Raw genomic sequence first — 17990 nt, forward strand, 5'->3', positions numbered from 1 at the left:
AACAGCCAATAGATCTGAAACATGAGGAACGTGATGCTTCAGTTTTTTTCTGGGAAGGCCAATATTGGCTTAGAAAGAAGATAAGAGTTTTCCTGCCCCTGGATGAAAATTGGTATTTTCCAATATGAAAGACAAAGGGAAGATGCTGCACAGTGTTTGAACAGGTTTCTTTGTCAGAAGCAAGGAGAAGAATCAGTTCCATCAAACGGAATACAAAAATATAGTGTAAAAATTAAATGTTTCCTGCTTCACCACACTGCACTCATAAATTGATGGCATAATCAATTTGTTAATAACCCATGCTGAATGATTACCCAAGAACACCACCTATTTTGTTATGCTCTTATAGGGTGAAAATTTTATAATAGGCTAGTCTTAAAAATAATTTGCCTACTGGAGAATTGGTTGGAAAACTCTCACCTGCTTGCCCATTTCAACAGAAAGCAGCCGTACACTGTAGCAGAAAGTCTGGAAAACAGACTATGTGCATAAACCAACAATTTCTTCAACACTTGCCTATGGAAGAAAATCTTAAATACTCCAGGATATATCAGAATTCATAACATCATTTCAGACCACTGATGAAGCACATCTACAATAAGGTTGCATGAAGGACCATTTGTTGGTATGTCAGCAAGTGAACCAAAGCTGCCGTGCTGTGTTAGGAAGCAGGAGAAACCCTACCTGCACACTTTGTTCTTGTGGTGAGTGGTGGTCCAGGGGGTCCTGTGCCTCCTTCTCCAGGGCGAGTGAGCAGCACTCTGATCTCATACTCCACATCAGGATCCAAATGCCACAGTTTGTAATTAGGAGAGTCTACAATGTGTGTTTCCGCCCAGTTCCCGGTGGTCGTCCGGTACTCCACCTCTTTCAGTATGATAGGCCCATCTCCAATGATGGAGTTGGCATTGGGTTTGATCCACAGGTACGTGGCTCCGACAGCCAGCAGCTCAGGAGGGGCAATAGGAGTCGGGGGCTCTGTAGACAAAAAGAAATAAAGAGACGCTTGAGACAATCCTGTCAAAAGGTTCACATTTTGGCTATGTATGTATAGCAAGGCTGTTCCAAAATCTCTTGTAACACAGGCACAGTTTCTCCTGTTATTTACCAAATCTTTCATAAGAATTTAATCTGTTACTGAAAAGAATGTGACTTTTTTTTTTAATTTTTTTTTTTTTTTTACACGTTAAAAATTCAGCCTTCTTACATTGGGAGCAGTATTACCAATCCAGAAACACCTGCGAAAATACGCTAACCACAGAGCAACTCCCATTTAAAATAAAACATAAAAACCACTTTTAAAAGATCGGAAGTTTGTACTTATTCCCTCCTTTAAGCATATGAGTAATAGCACTCAATATAATATTGGAGGGTGCTGGTAGCAGGGGAGAAATCTTAAATAAAGAGGACTGAGCACACTTAGCCTGTACCATTTATAAAAAGGCTCCAGTACAACAGCCCTTCCTCTGTCCTGACGCAGCAGACTATCACCAGCACTGATCATGGTCCTGTGGTTCAGCCAACATCTAATGCTTAACATGATACCATCAGCAATGAGTAGAAAACTCAAATCACTTGCTCATTCTGTGATTTTACCAAGCAAAATAAAGGTTAAAATCAGGATACAGTTTTTAATCAAAGCACCGGCTCTGTGTCTGAGAAAATACGAGCAAATTTAAACACTAGGGGATCTTCCCATGGTCAATGATATCAGTAGTCAGGATACTGCTAGAATTGAGTATAAGCAGGGCTCCTGGTAGCTAAGAACTAAGAAAAACTCCAAGGCAACAGTAAATCAACACCTCCTGTCAGGTTTGATTGCAAAGTTTGCTTAACTTCATGAGCAGTGGTACTCAAGCAAAGTCTGCATGAGACTTGGAGAGTGCCTGCATGTCTGAAAAGCATCATGAGGATGCAGGAACCTGGCTGCTGCATATCACCTCTGTGATAAAAAGAAAAGCAAGGCAATAAAAGACATCTCAGCAGCACCTTTGATGAAAGCTACAAAAAAAATCCACAGGGCTCTGGCTGCCTGCCTGATTTTCATTTTTTTTTTTCCCCTCTCTGTCAGTGTAAAAATAACACTTGCATATTGGAAACCGCATGAATAGTGTATGCTTTGTGATTTTGAAAACCTGAGCTGAACTGTGCAAGATTATGAGCAATTTCTTTAATCTCATCTAGCTTTCCCTCTGTCACACTCTAATGTGGTTTGCACTCAGCCCAGAGGACACAAACTCTATTCTCTTGTGAAAATCAGGTGACAAAAAGGATATCTCTTGTCTCAGAAAAAGAAACCTATAAATGTTACAGCATGACATTAATTTTAGAGTTCTGTGGGAGTTATTCTAAACGCCTCTTAAAGGTGATTCCCCAAAGAACCCAGAGAACTGGGAGAATCCAGGACCCACAAAAATGTGGAAGAAACGAGTCTGAGCACCACATGATGGGAAGAAAATGGGACTTTCCCCTCAGGAGAAGTCTTGCAGGTTAACACCTGCTCAGTGAAGAGAAACGAATGCACGGAAACCATTATTATACAAAATGATCAACTGAAATGTTACATAAATTATTTTCCACTGGATAACTAATTACAACGAACCATTGCTATCTCCTTCAGATTGACTGCAGTAGTTGCAAATTGTACCTCTGGGGGAAAAAAAAAAAAAAAGGCAATATGAATTGTAATTGCAGCAAGTATCCAACATGAACAAAAACTAGTGTCACGAGCTAAGATTTTTGTGAAATGATTGTTTCTGCTTTTATTTTGCACTGTTCCCCCAACTCCTGCTGGAATCTTTTTCTGCTATGAAACATCAGGCTGATTAGGTTCTGACTTAGGTTATTTCTCCAAGAAAATTGTTTTCAATAAATGCATGTAGATATATTTCCATTCAAAATCAACTTATTATAAATCGCGAACAGTTTATTACTCGTTTATTGGTGCAAGACAATTAAAAGATAGACTTAGTGATTTTTATTCCCTATGCAAAAATGACATCTTACAAGTCACATCATAGTTGAAGACAAATGAAATATTAAACTCCGTTCTCCTGGACTGTAGACTTCAACGGCAACATGATCCAGGTTACTTTGGGATTTGATTGCAAGTTAGAAGAGATTTATGGGACTGAAATTAATTGAGCAGTTTGTCCTGCTAAACAGACATGAAAGTCTCATCTAGCAAGTTTAGACACTAATACTGCCAAACAGATTTAAATTAAGATGACGCCCAGCTCTACTGTCGTCTGTATTTTAGGCCAAAACTAAACATTCCCCCATCAAAAACAAAAATGTGATGGTGGTTTTCCATTTTTCCCTGCCCGTTAATTCTCCCCTTTCGAGGGTCAGTCCCACCTCACTGAAAATAATGGGCAATACTGGCACCAACTAGAGAAGAAGGATTTTTTTTTTTAATATCCCTCTGTGTCAAATTACTGCAAGTGATCTATAAAAAGTTACCCATTATTTAGCAAAACTGGCACATAAATAAAGACTGGTTTTTGCCCTTTGCAACTAAACGCGCTTGTCAGTTACAGATGACCAGCCTGATGTTATGAGCTCACTATTTTAATTAAAATCTCTATGTGACCTTGATTAAATAAACATGGTGACAGATTGGCCTTGTGCGTGTGTAATTGTGATCAACCACATTTTAAGCCCCATTTGATCCAGACAGTATTTTCTATCGCGAGCTTTGTCTAGCCTGTTGCACGCTTTCAGCCTTTCTCGCTCCTCCTCCAGGCGCAGAGGAGAAAGCCACAGGCTCCCCAGCAATGAGGACATCTGAACTGGACTGGTGCAACTGGAACAATACCTAGCCTGAATCCCAGCATGAGGAAGGACACAGAAAAATGTAGTTCCTCAGTGCCCTCTTTCAAGGAAACAAAAGACCTATGTAGTACAAGCTAAAAAAAAAATAATTACTGAACACTAGCACATTTTATTGTATGTGCAAAGCAGGTCCAGCTGTGCAGACACAAAGGGAGTTTGGGGTGTGCTTTTCTCCTCCTGTTAGAAGATGAAGTAGTAGCTGTGTTCTAGAGCTGAGAAGGCTGAACTCTGTTTGGGCTTTAAAAGGACAGAAAATCTGGCCATGCAAAGACTGTGAGAAAACAAAACTAACATGAAGGACCAAAAAAGACCAAACAGAATCATAGACTATCTCGAGTTGGAAGGGACCTGTATGGATCATTGAGTCTAACTCGCTGCTCCTCACAGGACTACCTAAAACTAAATCATATGATTAAGAGCATTATCCAGACTCTCCTTGAACTCTGACAGGCTTGATACCATACTTCCCGTTGTGGAAAAGACATGTATTTTACTCTTTGGCAACTGCTCCTGAGTGTTTCTGCTCTACTACTGTAGTATTTCTCTATGTGATTTTCTAAGCAGGGCAATTCTAAGCAATTGTTAGATGATGGAAGAAAAATGGGCTCCATGAATCCTTCAGATGTAAGTGGGAAGACTTAAAAATAAGAGAAAAATCCCCAACAGCTGTTATCACTGTCTTCTGTGAAATAATCCATAAGAAAAAGCCATTATAGAAAATATAATCTTAAAACAGTTGAATAAACCTCTTAAGCTATGGATTTTATATCAATAAAACTTGGATTTTTCTGAAAATTCCTTCCTTGTTCATAACCAGACCGCCTGATACGATGTACTGCCAAGGTGTCCATGAACTCCCATTTGCCTGTGATGGCCTATGGACGGGTTTAGACAAAAAGAGCCTGTAATGCTACAAACCACTAGTATATCATGAAGTTCAACAATTCTGTTTCTGAGGTGCTGACCTGCACCCTTATTTTGTTACCAAACAATCATGCTAAGGCATGAAACTCCTAACATGACTCTCTCAAACAGCAAAATAAACTCTTAACTTCGAACTCAAGAGAATCAGAAAACAGAACCAGAGAGGGGACCTAGAAAAGACTGACAAGCCTGTACAACAGGAGAAGTAAAGCGGGTTTGTATCTGGCTGGGCCACCCAGCCTGCACCTTCCACACTACCTGATGACCCCGTAAGCCCTTCCGAAACATCGGCTGTGCATGCCCCCCACACAGCCAGCAGGGAGACAGCTGCAACGCACACAGCCCCCTTTTACTTTCTCACATGCATATGACATACAGCACAGGTTCTAAAAATAAGATCACAAGAGACGGTGTTTTTTATTCTTTGGGGTTGAAGAGATGGGAATGGGAGCTGCTATCAAAAGACATTTGCCTGACAAGGAGGATCTGCATTTTCAAACAAGATACTGCTTATCCCCCCCCCCCACTAATGGGAATTGTAAGCTTCTCTCACAGCATCCTATATAAGCAGCTGTGGACTGTGCTTGCCAAATGGGTAAGGATGGGACTGGGAGGCAAAGAAACCAAATTTCAAGCTTCTTAGAACTTTTTAAAGCCAAAAAAAAACAGAACAAAACATATGTGTATAGCTTTCTGCCCAACAGCCGCAGACTGTTACAGTTTGAAAGCTATTGAGAACACAGGTACTTAAATTTGCATTAAAAAAGCATACAAAGCTGTTGTAAGAAAAAAACCTTGCAATTGTGTTAAAATGCTTTTGTTCTTATTTTTTGCCCCTCCATCCTTTAGGCAGAATCTGTCACCTTTGCACAACTGTTTTGCACACCTTATTGCTGGATATTAGAGATTCACCACGCTGTCAGAGCAGCATCCATGAGCACCCTGTCTAGTTTTACAGCACAGCAACAAGCAGTCTGAGCTCTGAACAACGGTATTTATATCGGCATTGCTTATTAGCACACTTCCTACTACTGTAATAAACGCAACAGCTGATTTTTTCCTCAGTGATTGTCCAAACTTTCGCTTCCATTTATGCACAAAGAAATGGCACAATTATTTTATAATACTTAGCATGAGACTACTTCACTGTGCTGACACTGTACTAATAGTTTTTCTGTCTGAAAGAGAGACATTCAGATCTGTCTCTCAGTAATGTAACAGGCTGACAGCAGTGGCACATGTCAGCAGTGTTGGAAGAGTGTGGCAGTGGCATTAATAAAGTGATTCATTAATTCACCTGGATGGGTAAATTGCACCAGCAAACAATATAGTCTGTCTACTCCCAAAGAAAAGTGCCCAGAATCCATTTTGAAATCAACAATTTTGAATACTTAATTAAAGGCAAAATCCAGGAAGGTGAGAGAAGAGTAAGATACAGGACTTCTACAGCCTATAGAACAAGGGACAATGGTTTCACAGGTGCAAAAGCCCTTACTGTCTCATTTGCATCCGATTAATGAAACAGAACAGTCCCAGCTGGCAAACATCACCCTTACAAGGCAAAGTTTAACCTTTTGCCCTCCATGAGCATTCCCATACTATCTGATGCAGCCCTGTGGATATGCAGGTCTCTTCTTGCCCCTGTTGAGGTCAACACTGCATTCATCCTTATGAAATATCAGCCACAGGATGCTTATGTGCTTAGTAATCAAAAACTGATAGACAAAAATAGAAATTTACCCTTTTAGCTTGTGGCAGGTTGGCTATTCAGCTAAAGAGCTAGGATGTTAGAGCAGTAAGGGGGGGGGGGGGGGGGGGGCGGGGGCAGGGTTGCATTGAGGCCTTTCTATTTTGTTCTATGCTAATCTATGGACTAGCAAATTTAGCGTCAGTACTCTCCATCTGATGCTTCTTCCCAACACAGAATTTACTAACACAGCGATAAGTAACTTCAGTAGTCTGTGATACAGCATATTCATTTGCCACTGTATACCATACACTTTTTTTTCTCCTTGCTTTTCCCTTAAGTGTTAACATTTCTGTCTACAAGGGACTCACCATACGTTTCACATACAAGAAGCAGGGAAGAAAATAGAAAATATCCAGAAAGATGTGAAAGAATTGAGCAAAGTGGTCAAAGAATCGGCACCAAAGCAATGAAGAACAAGAGATGAGCAGATCTCAGGGGACAGCAATCAGTATCACCAAAGAAACCCAATGAAGCAAGAGACCAAATACTTGGCAGGATGCTTGCCTCCTGACATTCCCAAAAATTGAGAGCTGAAAGACTACAGAATTTACACCTCAAACCAGCGTAGGTGTAGCACTCATATACAAAGGGAGAATTTGCTGCAGCTTGATAAAAATGAGGAATAAATATTCCATATGTATTTTCCCCTTAAGAAACTGGAAATGCTCCTTGGTGATTTGAATACATATAGTCTAAATTAAGCAACTTGGCTGTCTAGGTTTCAAGAGGAGAACACAGCAATGCTTACAGGAGTTACTATAAAGCAGTAGAAAACCTCCTAATAATTTTCTAAAAGCACTGCAATCACCACGCAAGAGAGCTGGAACAAACCCTGGTTGAAGAAAGCTCATCTGTATTAGTGTCATCTTATCAAACAAAAATATATGTCACCCTGAGACCAGGAAAAGTTGGTACAGGCCCACTGCCTCCTAACAACTCTTCTAATTGTGTTATAGGTTGAAAGAGAGGGGCAACCGCTACCAAGTGGGAATTACAGTAGCATACTATTTCATTAACATTTTGCACTATTTGTGGCTCAGAAGCTTAGCCCAAATCCCACCAGAGCCTCAGAGGATGCTTTCATTCTCTACTAAAGAAGAAAATAGCATTGGATTAGTTGAACTGTATCTCATTTCCCAGCGTAAATTAAGTGAATTAGATGGAAGACTCTGTGCTCTAATTGTAAAGCTTATTACAAGAACTCACATAGATTAGAACTGAATGCTTCCCTTTGAGTCATCATTTGTACTATAAAAGAGGAAAGAAAGGTGACTATGGTGACTGTAGACTCTCCAGTAGCTCCCTAATGGCCCCGTATCGATGTGTAGGACTCTCCATTACCGCAGCAAAACACTTCACAAGCCTTGTGCACTGAGAGCGCCGGAAGGCAACCTTTCTGCCACGGACTGGAGTGCCCCCTACACACTGCACAGGCAGTCTCTGTAGGTGATCTCTGAGAATGACAAGCTCCCCAGGGCTGGAAATCATGGACAATTAACTCCCATTTTTGAAGTGCATGTCATTTCCTGAGGTTTTTGACTGCAAAATAGCAACAAAAAGGCATCATGAACCAAAGCAGTAGTATGCTTCTTGTTGCTTATGGAATGAGACATCGTTTTGGAATGTCATTCTGTTTACAGAGATCTTTCATGAACCACGAAAGGCCCAACAGACTTTTGTGCTTTAAGAAGTTAGGCACCCATGAGCTGATCACAAATTCCCTGACTTTTATTATACAGCTTCTATATGTTCAAGCCTGTACTAGTGATCTTTATAGCCAATGGAGAGAAATAGACTCACCTTAAGGTATCTAAGACAAATAAAATTAAATGCCCCCTGATTCCCTCCTCTTTTGACTAATATTAAAATGTAGGTGAGATGCATTTTAGCTGCTTACTCTCATTTTCTCAGTGCCTGGCCTTCAGTGTGAAAGACAGTGAGGTATCAGACCAATTAGTCTACTAAGCAAGCTGTGCAAAGAGCTGCTCAGCAAGAAAAAATACTGAGCACCTGTACACTCTCTGAATGCCTTCATTCAGGGTGGCAGAACTCAGGTGCTGCAGTCTAAAGCCATCACATGAAGATAAATGATTATGCTTTTCTCTGGAAAAGTTGAGCACAAGTCACTTGCCTTTTATATATGCAGCTAGAGCAGGCACTGGTGACAGTGATGCCCTTTGATTTAATAATTTAATACTTAAAGCGCTTGTCAAAGAAAGAATTTCATTCTCTTGCTAAGGCTGTTCTGAGGCTGGAGCATCTTAGCCACATCTGTTGAGACTCCGTCACACACACAAAAAAGGTTCAGTTTTCATTTGACCAAACCCCAGTAAAAATAAAGGAATCACGACTTTGTCTAGCCAGCATCTAACTGCTCCATTTTGCTTCTCCAGGAGCATGTCCAGCATGCTCAAACCAAGTCCTGTTCTCCAAACTCATTCTTGATATATTTTCCTTGTACACAAACTAGTAATTTTTTTTCCACTTCCCTCATTTCTTGGAACTTGCCCTTAATGATAGACACATCAGATATGTGCGGACTAACATTTTGTATTAGTCTTGAAATGAGCTGTGAAGAAAACTAAGTTAGGGTTTAACATAAGAACATACCTGAATACAGCAATTACAAAAATATCACAAAGTATGAGAACTAAGCATCACCTCTCCTTCAACAAGGGACATTAAAATATTAGAGCTTTCCAGAAGCTCTGGTGAAAACATACTGATTTCTCCACCACAAACTGCTGCAACTGTGTATGCACCAACAGGCATTCAAGTTACAGGTTACTTGTGAACTCGTGTCTCAGCGCTCTCTTTCCCCCTCATGAGAAACCACAGGGTTACTATACACTGTGCACACGTACACTCTGCACCGCTTCCTTTAACAGCTAATCCTGCAACACTACAATTGGAAACATCGTTTCTTTCTTACGGCTCCACCAACTCTGTACAGAGATATGGAAAAGTGCATCCACTTCTTATCAAAAGGAAGGTCCCCCTCCACCAGTCAGTAGCCAGGGCCAGCTTTAGCATGCTCTCGTGTTTCTAACTCCATGGACTGTTTAAGCTCATACATCATGTGTTACTAAATCTGTTTCAGCTTTCTGCATGAACAAGCTGCTAATCTTCCATGGGGACTGGAAATGTAAACTCAACAAGCACCAAAAAAAAGTAGAAAGGAAGGAATAAACACATAAACCATGAAACATGTAATTTCAGGTCAACTCAAGTTCAAGCAGCTTCATCAGTTGCTATGCTACCAGCTTATGATGGTGGGAAAGGATGAAGGCAAAAAGATTTTATAGCTTCGTCTATAGCAGCTATTTAGCAACTTTTGCTTTCTGGCACATCTCCGTCTGCAGAATGAAGGATTGTTAGTCTCTAAGCTGCTGAAATGGCAAGTGACTGGAGGTATTGACTACTATGAAGCAGCATGGAATGGTTTGTCTGGATTGATTAAGTAGCTTAATCCATAGCAACCTGCTAGGTTTGCAGGAAAAGCCTGAGGCAGGATTCTTCATTTCATTTAAGGCAAAGTGGGGGATTAAACATCCCATTGCCCTTTCCCACCCTGTCCACCACCTGGAGATGTGCAGAACAGATGAGGAGCAATAAGGAGGACTGAGGCAATAGCTGGGCTGGAGTTCAAACATGAGATACCACCATGGCGGTAACTTGTAGACTCAACAACATCCATTCTACTGTTGCACCGCTAATACTGATCTCCCCTCTTGCAAATACATTATGTACCCAGAGCCGGGTCAGCTTAAAAAGTGAAGATACTGGTGTGCGCACACACGGTGTATTTCAAGGAACTGCTCACAGTTAATCCTCACAGCATACTGGTGAAGCAAGTACCAGTATGTTGTTTTGTAACTGTAAAGAATGATTAATGGATGGCTGTACGGCCAGAGACTGAATGTAGTCCTGTGTTCCAGCCTACAGACTTTATGACCCCCTACAAAAAAAGTGTATGCCAGACTTGACATACAAGTTTAGGCTCTTTCAGCTCACAAAACAAAATGTTCTCATTTAAGCATTTATTTTCCCATGACAGATCTGTGAAAAAGTCACCACATCTGACCACGAGAAAGCAAGTAAAATCTGAAACAGTCTCTACAGAGCTGATGCTGTAATAGCACACAGCAAACGTGCCAACAGGGATCCAGGGGAACCACATCACTAAAGCAGCACCCTCAGGGTTTTTCCACCGATGCACCTGTATGATGTGAAGCAACATCAAATAAACATCCAGGCAACTAAGTCTCAGAGTGGCTGGCCACCTGAGTGCACGTTTTCTTGATATTAATCTGAGCAAGAATACCATTTATATCTCAGTATTCATATGAAACTTGGATGAATCAGAATTGACTGATTTTAAAAAGAACTTTGCTGAGTGCCCATTTCAGGAAGTCACTCCTGACTTCACAGACTGAAATTAAATACTCGGGCACACTGTGAGGAACGCGGTTAGCACAAGGGAAGAGCAGGCTTTGTTGTTATCGCAGCTATGCTTCATCCAAATTTAAAGTTTTCTCTCTTCTTTCTCTGGGGGAAGCACAGATGTACACCCTAGGAAACCTAAAGAAGCTACCTGGATACCAATGATATTTGAATATTCCTTACACAGGTTCCAGAACATTCACAGTAATACCAACTACATAAAGTGTCCTATGGTTTACATCCAAAGCAGTACTTTTCATCCCAGAAATTCCACACAGAGATTAACCATCCTTCCACTTTTACTGACAACAAATATGCAACAAAGTGTGAAAAAAAGCCAAATTGCTGCCAGTAACTCCACATAGCTGCCAGTAACTTTTCTGCTGCCACTGTGGCCACACTGTTTACACAGCTATGTAAGCAATCTAACCATTTATTAAAATGTCAGTATGGCAAGAATCTCTGCCTCTGATGGCAAAAAAGAATCATGTCTAGCAAGATAAGCATCAGAAAGAACGAGTTGAAGCACCACGACAATTTTTAGAAAGTAAAGGGATCTCTTCCACCTTTAAGTCATATGTCAGTCTCTCCAGCCAGTGTAAAATACGCACAAAAGAAGAAAGTCTGCCTGCTACATAGAGACATTCTCCCAGAACTGAACATTTACATTAATACTTCTGTATTCCAGCTGGTGGGTTGTTTTTTTTTTTTTCCTGAAAGAACAAACTTTCTAGTTCTGAATGTAACTGAAAGAGTACCTGACAGTCAATCCTAGTAACTATGCTACAACAATATGAGGATCTTTTTCAACAAATACTTTCTTTGCTTATTTCATTTTACCTTAACATAAGTTAAAGAGAGCTTTGGGCCATGATCTTCACACTACTAAAAAGTTACTGTTCAAAAATATCTGACATTACCTAGATATACCTAAAAGTCCTACTAATTTAAAGACAATACAAATTACATTCAAATTGTGTTCCATCTCCTATTTCTTCTTACATTAATCACATTCATATCAAGAAAAAATAATAATTTGTTGAAGTGTGGCTTGGTTTGGAACATAGGGATCCATGGGGATTGAACCCGTATGATACATGTATGCTTTTAATGGTGCAGTGTACTTGCAGACAGTTGAGAAGTCTGGCTGTTGACATCACGAACTTCATGTCTGATAAAGCCCATTTTATTTCAAGAGTCTTAACCCTGTATCACAACCTTCCGTGTGAAACTACATAGAAGAGACATTTCAAAACCTCTTTTGTGTACGAAAGAACCTATGTGTAGCCATTAAAGACAAGAGATTGAAGGCCTAAGACGGCAATCTGCAGTGGTGAACAATGAATGACATTTCTACTCATCTATTCTTAGAGCTACCAACTGGGTGAGCAGCCAATAGTAGAGAAATTACCGGGGATGGGAAGCGAGAGCTGGTAATTTCCCCAGCTGCAGCACAATGGAAAACATGTCCGAGCACAGGGAGCAATTCCCTAACCAAGAGGTCAGACCACTCCAATAAATGTAACAGCCCAACGAAGGAAAAGCAAACGGGATGTTTCCTCTAGACTTGAAGGCCACCAGAGATCCAGGATTCTGAATTCTTTTTTTTTTTTTTTTTTTTTTTGCTGTTTTACTGTTTTTTCATAAGTCTCCCAATATTCCTAAAAACGTCTGCAGTTAGTTAAGGAATTCTTTTCTTACATACATATTGCCTGCTTGCTGTTGTGTTGCTCCTGACAGAGCTAATAAAAACAAGATCTACCACCAGACAAATCTGGGAGACTATTTAGGCTTTGGATGAGCTGCAGCACAGCCTATGGAGTTTGCACTACAGAAACGAAGTGGTTTTAATGGGTCCTGTATCTGAAAACCAGTGTTAATCAACCTGGGTCCTGCACAGACAGGATCCTCCTGCATTTGAGGATACGCAACAAACCGATTAATCTAGAGAAGAAGCTGTGTTCGATTCACGTTACGTCACAGTTTACACATATTCACCAAGACTTCAAATGAGTTTCCTTCAAAGAAAACCCATGTTATAAAACTTTATGTTCCAATGGCAGAAATGGTAGGTTAAAACATTTTATCGAGGAGCTAGCAGACAAGTTACTGTGCTACAAATCCTCCTAAAATAGAATCTGCAGATGTCCAAGCATTACCTGCATATATGACTAAGTAGACTACTAGTAGTTTCTTCATTGAAGCACACTTTTCTGACCAGAGTTTTCACCTCACAGTATATTATTACTTCCTCAACCAATGCAAATTGAACCTGGGCTTTCCTGAGAAGGTTCAGATTCAATTTGGATTTACTGATTTAATCAGCTGAGTGTTTCTTACATAGTCTGCTCCCTTACAGGTGTACATTTAGTAAGTTCCTGAGGTTCAGCATGTGCTGCAAAGGCTAAAACTATGGGGAAAGGAGGACAGGAAATCTACTAAGATATGGGAAAAACTTTTTTAAAACAGTATGAAGAATAGTACAAAGGATTCAGGTCATAATGGTTGGTCACTCTTTTGGGACAATGCATATCGAAGCTTTAATATACAATCTGCCAATTTCTAATATCAGTATTCCCTAATTATGACTATCAAACAGGTCAAGGATCATCACGAAACGGTAATTCACCCATGCCTTCTGGCTGAAACAAGACCACCGGACTACTTAAGGCAAAATCTGATTAAGCACTACACTACTGAAGAGTGGGTTTTGAGATCACTGCTGACAGAGAGGTGGATCATATGTGTTTATGTATGTACACACCTGCAGCATTTGTATTGCCACGATGTCTCTAACCTCGGGCTGATAAGCACTGTACAGTCTCTACGCCAAACAGCTCGTAACCCCGCACACATGGACAGCCAGAACACAGTGATGAGTCTCAGCCAGCGAGACAGGCTGCAATCTTTCCGCATTATCAGCCTGTTACTAAGAACTTTGTAGTCATAACAACAAAATTGAGAGATGTCAATTACCATAATAGCAAGCACATAATTAGCAGCAGCCTGAACAACATGTCATCCTGTAAAACTGAAGAATCAGCAACTGAAATGCAAAATGACCAACATGCTATTAGGTACAAAACTTTTCTTCCTACATTAGTGTTTCAAACCATGACTTGCAAAAATTATTTTTCGCCTTTGTAAGGAATGTTTATCACTTTGTAAAAGGACTGTACCTCCTAACTCAGCAGAGAAGTCATTATGTTCAATTCCATTTTTCTGTGATTTGAAGCACTGATGGATAAACAACTTCAGCAAGGAAATGCCACATAGTTTGGAAATCCAAGTTTTAAACTATAGAGCTGCGTCTTTCATGGTACAGCAAAATTTCAAAAGTTGATTTTCAGAGCATTTGCTACATACATAAAAAAGTTAGGACACATGAGGGTTTATTTTTCTATTACTTTTTATATATGGAATTCCTGCTGATGCAGGTCAGCGGAAAAATCTTAAGCAGAGGACTCACTGTATAAGCTGTCACATACATCATCACGATTGTCTGTGTTAGTGATTTTATTGCTACATAATTAATAAGCATAGGGTCAAAATTCACCTTTACTACTGTCAGTAATTCCTGTCAGGTACCTGGCTAACCATTCTAAGACATCTCAACATGAAACAGTATTGTAGTGTTTCACTGAAACACAGAAATTGTAAGGAAGAACAGCAACTCAAAACATCTAGAAGAGTCTCACACAACTGTCTAAGAGGACCTGACCTGATTATGCGTAGTAAGGTATTCAGTTCTTCAATTTTTCTCTTATTTATTTTCTCTGTTTACAAGCAGAAACCTACACTGTCCAAATAAACTCCATGTAATACCTGATGAGATCTTTCTTCAGTTCCACAGAAAACTATTTACTGCTCAAACTTGTAAACATACATTCCCTCCTTGGAGCTCAAATAAAAATCACTAGAAGTGGATCGTTACACATAATCACAACCTTCCGGAGAGCTAAGGAAAAATATTCTAGGTCAATTCTTACCTAAAATACTTGCACCAGAGAAGTCTACTGCTTGGTAAGGTTATTTAAACCAAATTCTTCTTGCTTCACTCAGAGTTTCTCTTTGCAAGGTATCCTTAAAAACAGTAGAAGACCTCCAGAGTTGAAAGCAGGCAGATACAGATTACGGTGTAATTCTTGGCTTTAATGAATAGCTTCTGATCATTTCACTACCATTTGTTAACCATTCATCAGCTTAGCTCCTTGTAGATTTGCTTAATTATTTAAGAAATACAAAGATATTTTGGCTTTGTGCCTAATTCTTCTCCAGTTTATGCTGGTACAAATCCAAAATAAATTGAGTTACCACTGTGATGCAAATAAGCCAAGTTTCTGCTCTTTTGTTCCCCCGTAATCTAAAATGTTGATGATTTCTTATCCTTCGCAGGCAAGCTGATAAGAACCAGCACCAGAGGGAACTATTTTCTAACAGAATCTGCGCTGTGCCTGCTCTGAACCCATTTGTTGCTTAGTAGGACCCTGGCACAGCTCCACAGTCCAATGAACATGATTAAAAATGACTTGATGAATTTGGTCTATTGAACAGGTGGCTATAAAACAGTCTGGAGGGAGAGGAAAAACACTATCGGCTAGATAGAAATACTTTATGCTTTCTATAATCTTTTGAATGATGATGGGTCTATGGGCCTGAATACAGACAAATTTCAAGCATGCTAATTCCATTAATCAACGGCTGTCAAAAACTCTGCAACGACCAGGAGCCGAAACCTGGGGGCAAGGGAAGAGAAACCACTGCATGGCTGCCTATACATCTCACCACAACATGAATATTTGATTAGATTCTGGGGTAATTGGAAATAGGAGATGATGAGAGTTAGTCAAGAAAGGACCCTACTCGGCAGACCCAGTCGTTGCAAGGCGGTGGAGCGAAGCCTGCCTCTAAGGGCCTGGCTCCACTCCCTAGCAAATCCCGGGAAAAGTGGAGCCAGCAGCTCACAGACAATACAAGCAAGGCCAACTGGAGAAAAAGTGAGTAGAGACAAATGAAACTGCTGGGGAGCTAGTCATACTGACAGGCACACACTGGCGATATCCAAAGCTGGACTCTCTGGGGCACAGATATAAAATAGAAGGGTTTTAAAAAGAATTGTCTGTAGATGGTTTGTTGTAAGATTTCATCTCCTTCTACAACAATACAACCTACTCCGTGGATGAGGGAGAGGCCGTGGATGGTGTCTGCCTGGGCCTTAGTAAAGCCTTTGGCACCAGCCCCCCCAGCACCCCCTAGAGAGCCCAGCCGCTCATGGTGGGGGCAGCTGTGTGGGGTGGGCCTGAGCGCAGCGGGGATGGAGTCACATCCTGCTGGTGCTGGGCACACAGCAGGTCCCCAGGGCTCAGTGCCAGGGCTGGTTCTGTATCATCATCGACAATCTAGACGAGGGGATCAAGAGCACCATCAGTATCGCAGATGACATCAAGCTGAGGTGAGGCCAGCTGGGCATGAACACCCCATGTGTCCAAGTGGCCAAGGAGGTCAACAGCATCCTGGCTTGTGTCAGAAACAGCATGGCCAGCAGGGCCAGGGCAGTGCCCATCCCCCTGTGCTCGCACTGGTGCAGCTGCACCATGAAACCCTGTGTGCAGGATCGGGCCCCTCACTGCAGGGGGGACATGGAGGGGCTGGAGCATGTCCAGGGACGGGCAGTGAGGCTGGAGGGGGCTCAGCCTGGAGAGGAGGGGGCTCAGGGGGGAGCTGATCGTTCCCCACAACCACCTGAAAGGGGCTGTGGGCAGCGGGGGCAGTCTCTGCTCCCAGGTAACAAGCGAAAGGATGAGAGGACACGGCCTCTCATTATGTCAGGGAGGTTTAGATCAGGTATTTGGAGCAAGTACCAAAAGGGTGGCCAAGCACTGGCACAGGCTGCCCAGGGAGGTGGTGGAGTCCCCATCCCTGGAGGTGTTTGAAAGATGGCACTCAGGGACAAGGTTAACGGTTGGACTTGATGATCTCAAAGGTCTTTGCTGACATAAACAATTCTATGATTCTACAAGATTACACAACACACACACACTTTTTTTTTTAAAAAAAAAAAGATTTTAAGAAGTGTGCAATAATTTCATAAAAGGGAAGAACTGAGCTAAACCCAAACCCATCTGGATCTTCTGAACAACTAAGTAGTTGTGCATGTTGCTCATGCACAGACAGTATATACCGTAAGCAAAGCACGACGGGATTCCATTTCCAGGAGAGCTAAAGTGATGAAATAACCAGAAAACGGTACGCTAGGACTAATGGAAGTGACACAGCACTAGTTGCAAAACTGTAACAAAACCCTCTGGAATCAGCTTCATTACAAGTGCTCTTGATTATTAAATGTGAGACAAGAGAAACAAACAATGGAAACAAATCTGATGCTTTCATCTAGCAAAATATACTTCAGACATTTTCCAGGAGCAGGCACCAGCTCTTTAATACATTATATTACATGTATGCCTTCAACTCTGCTGCTGATCTTGACAGCTGCACTTTAATTTATTTGTGTAACTCTTATTGGAAGTTGAGTAAAATATGGAATACAGTGAGTCCACACAGTGATTTAGAGCCATTACATACACATCTGTCACAAACTGCCAGTTCGAACGTGATCTGCCATGCAACTGGCAGGCATTCACTTCATTGTTAATAAAATCTGTGCCTATATTTTCTTGGGATCTACCAATATTCATTGCATAAAAGCAAACTGCCCTGAAACACAGACAGCAAAATTGAAATGAATTCACACAGAATATACCAGCTTCAGCTGCAAAGATAACAGTGGTCCACTTATTCTGATACTATTGGAAATGCCTGAACTTTATCTAAGACTGTAATTCACTTTATATAAATTAAAAGTGTCTCCAAATGATACAAAGGGAAATTATAATCTAGAACTAAGATAATATACGTTACAGGGAGAAACAAGCGGTTCACACACACTTTTTTCTTTTTATAGGGTTCTTAGGAGCTCATTTGGAATTTACCGTGCATGTAAATGCCAAATGAATTTCAAGTACCGCGTTAGCTGCCAATC

The 17990-nt window shown here is 40.9% G+C and overlaps 1 protein-coding gene across 2 annotated transcripts in view; it reads right to left on the bottom strand.

The window, feature by feature from the left end:
• The window catches only part of PTPRT (protein tyrosine phosphatase receptor type T), a 453762-nt gene that overhangs the window by 222785 nt on the left and 212987 nt on the right, over positions 1–17990 (bottom strand). For both annotated transcript variants that reach the window (XM_040608979.1, XM_040608978.1), the window contains exon 7: positions 685–978. In XM_040608979.1, the coding sequence (XP_040464913.1) occupies positions 685–978 (294 nt within the window). The remainder of the gene's footprint in view (positions 1–684; positions 979–17990) is intronic.

This window comes from Falco naumanni, chromosome 10, assembly GCF_017639655.2.
Source record: "Falco naumanni isolate bFalNau1 chromosome 10, bFalNau1.pat, whole genome shotgun sequence".
NCBI classification, from domain to species: Eukaryota; Metazoa; Chordata; class Aves; order Falconiformes; family Falconidae; genus Falco; species Falco naumanni.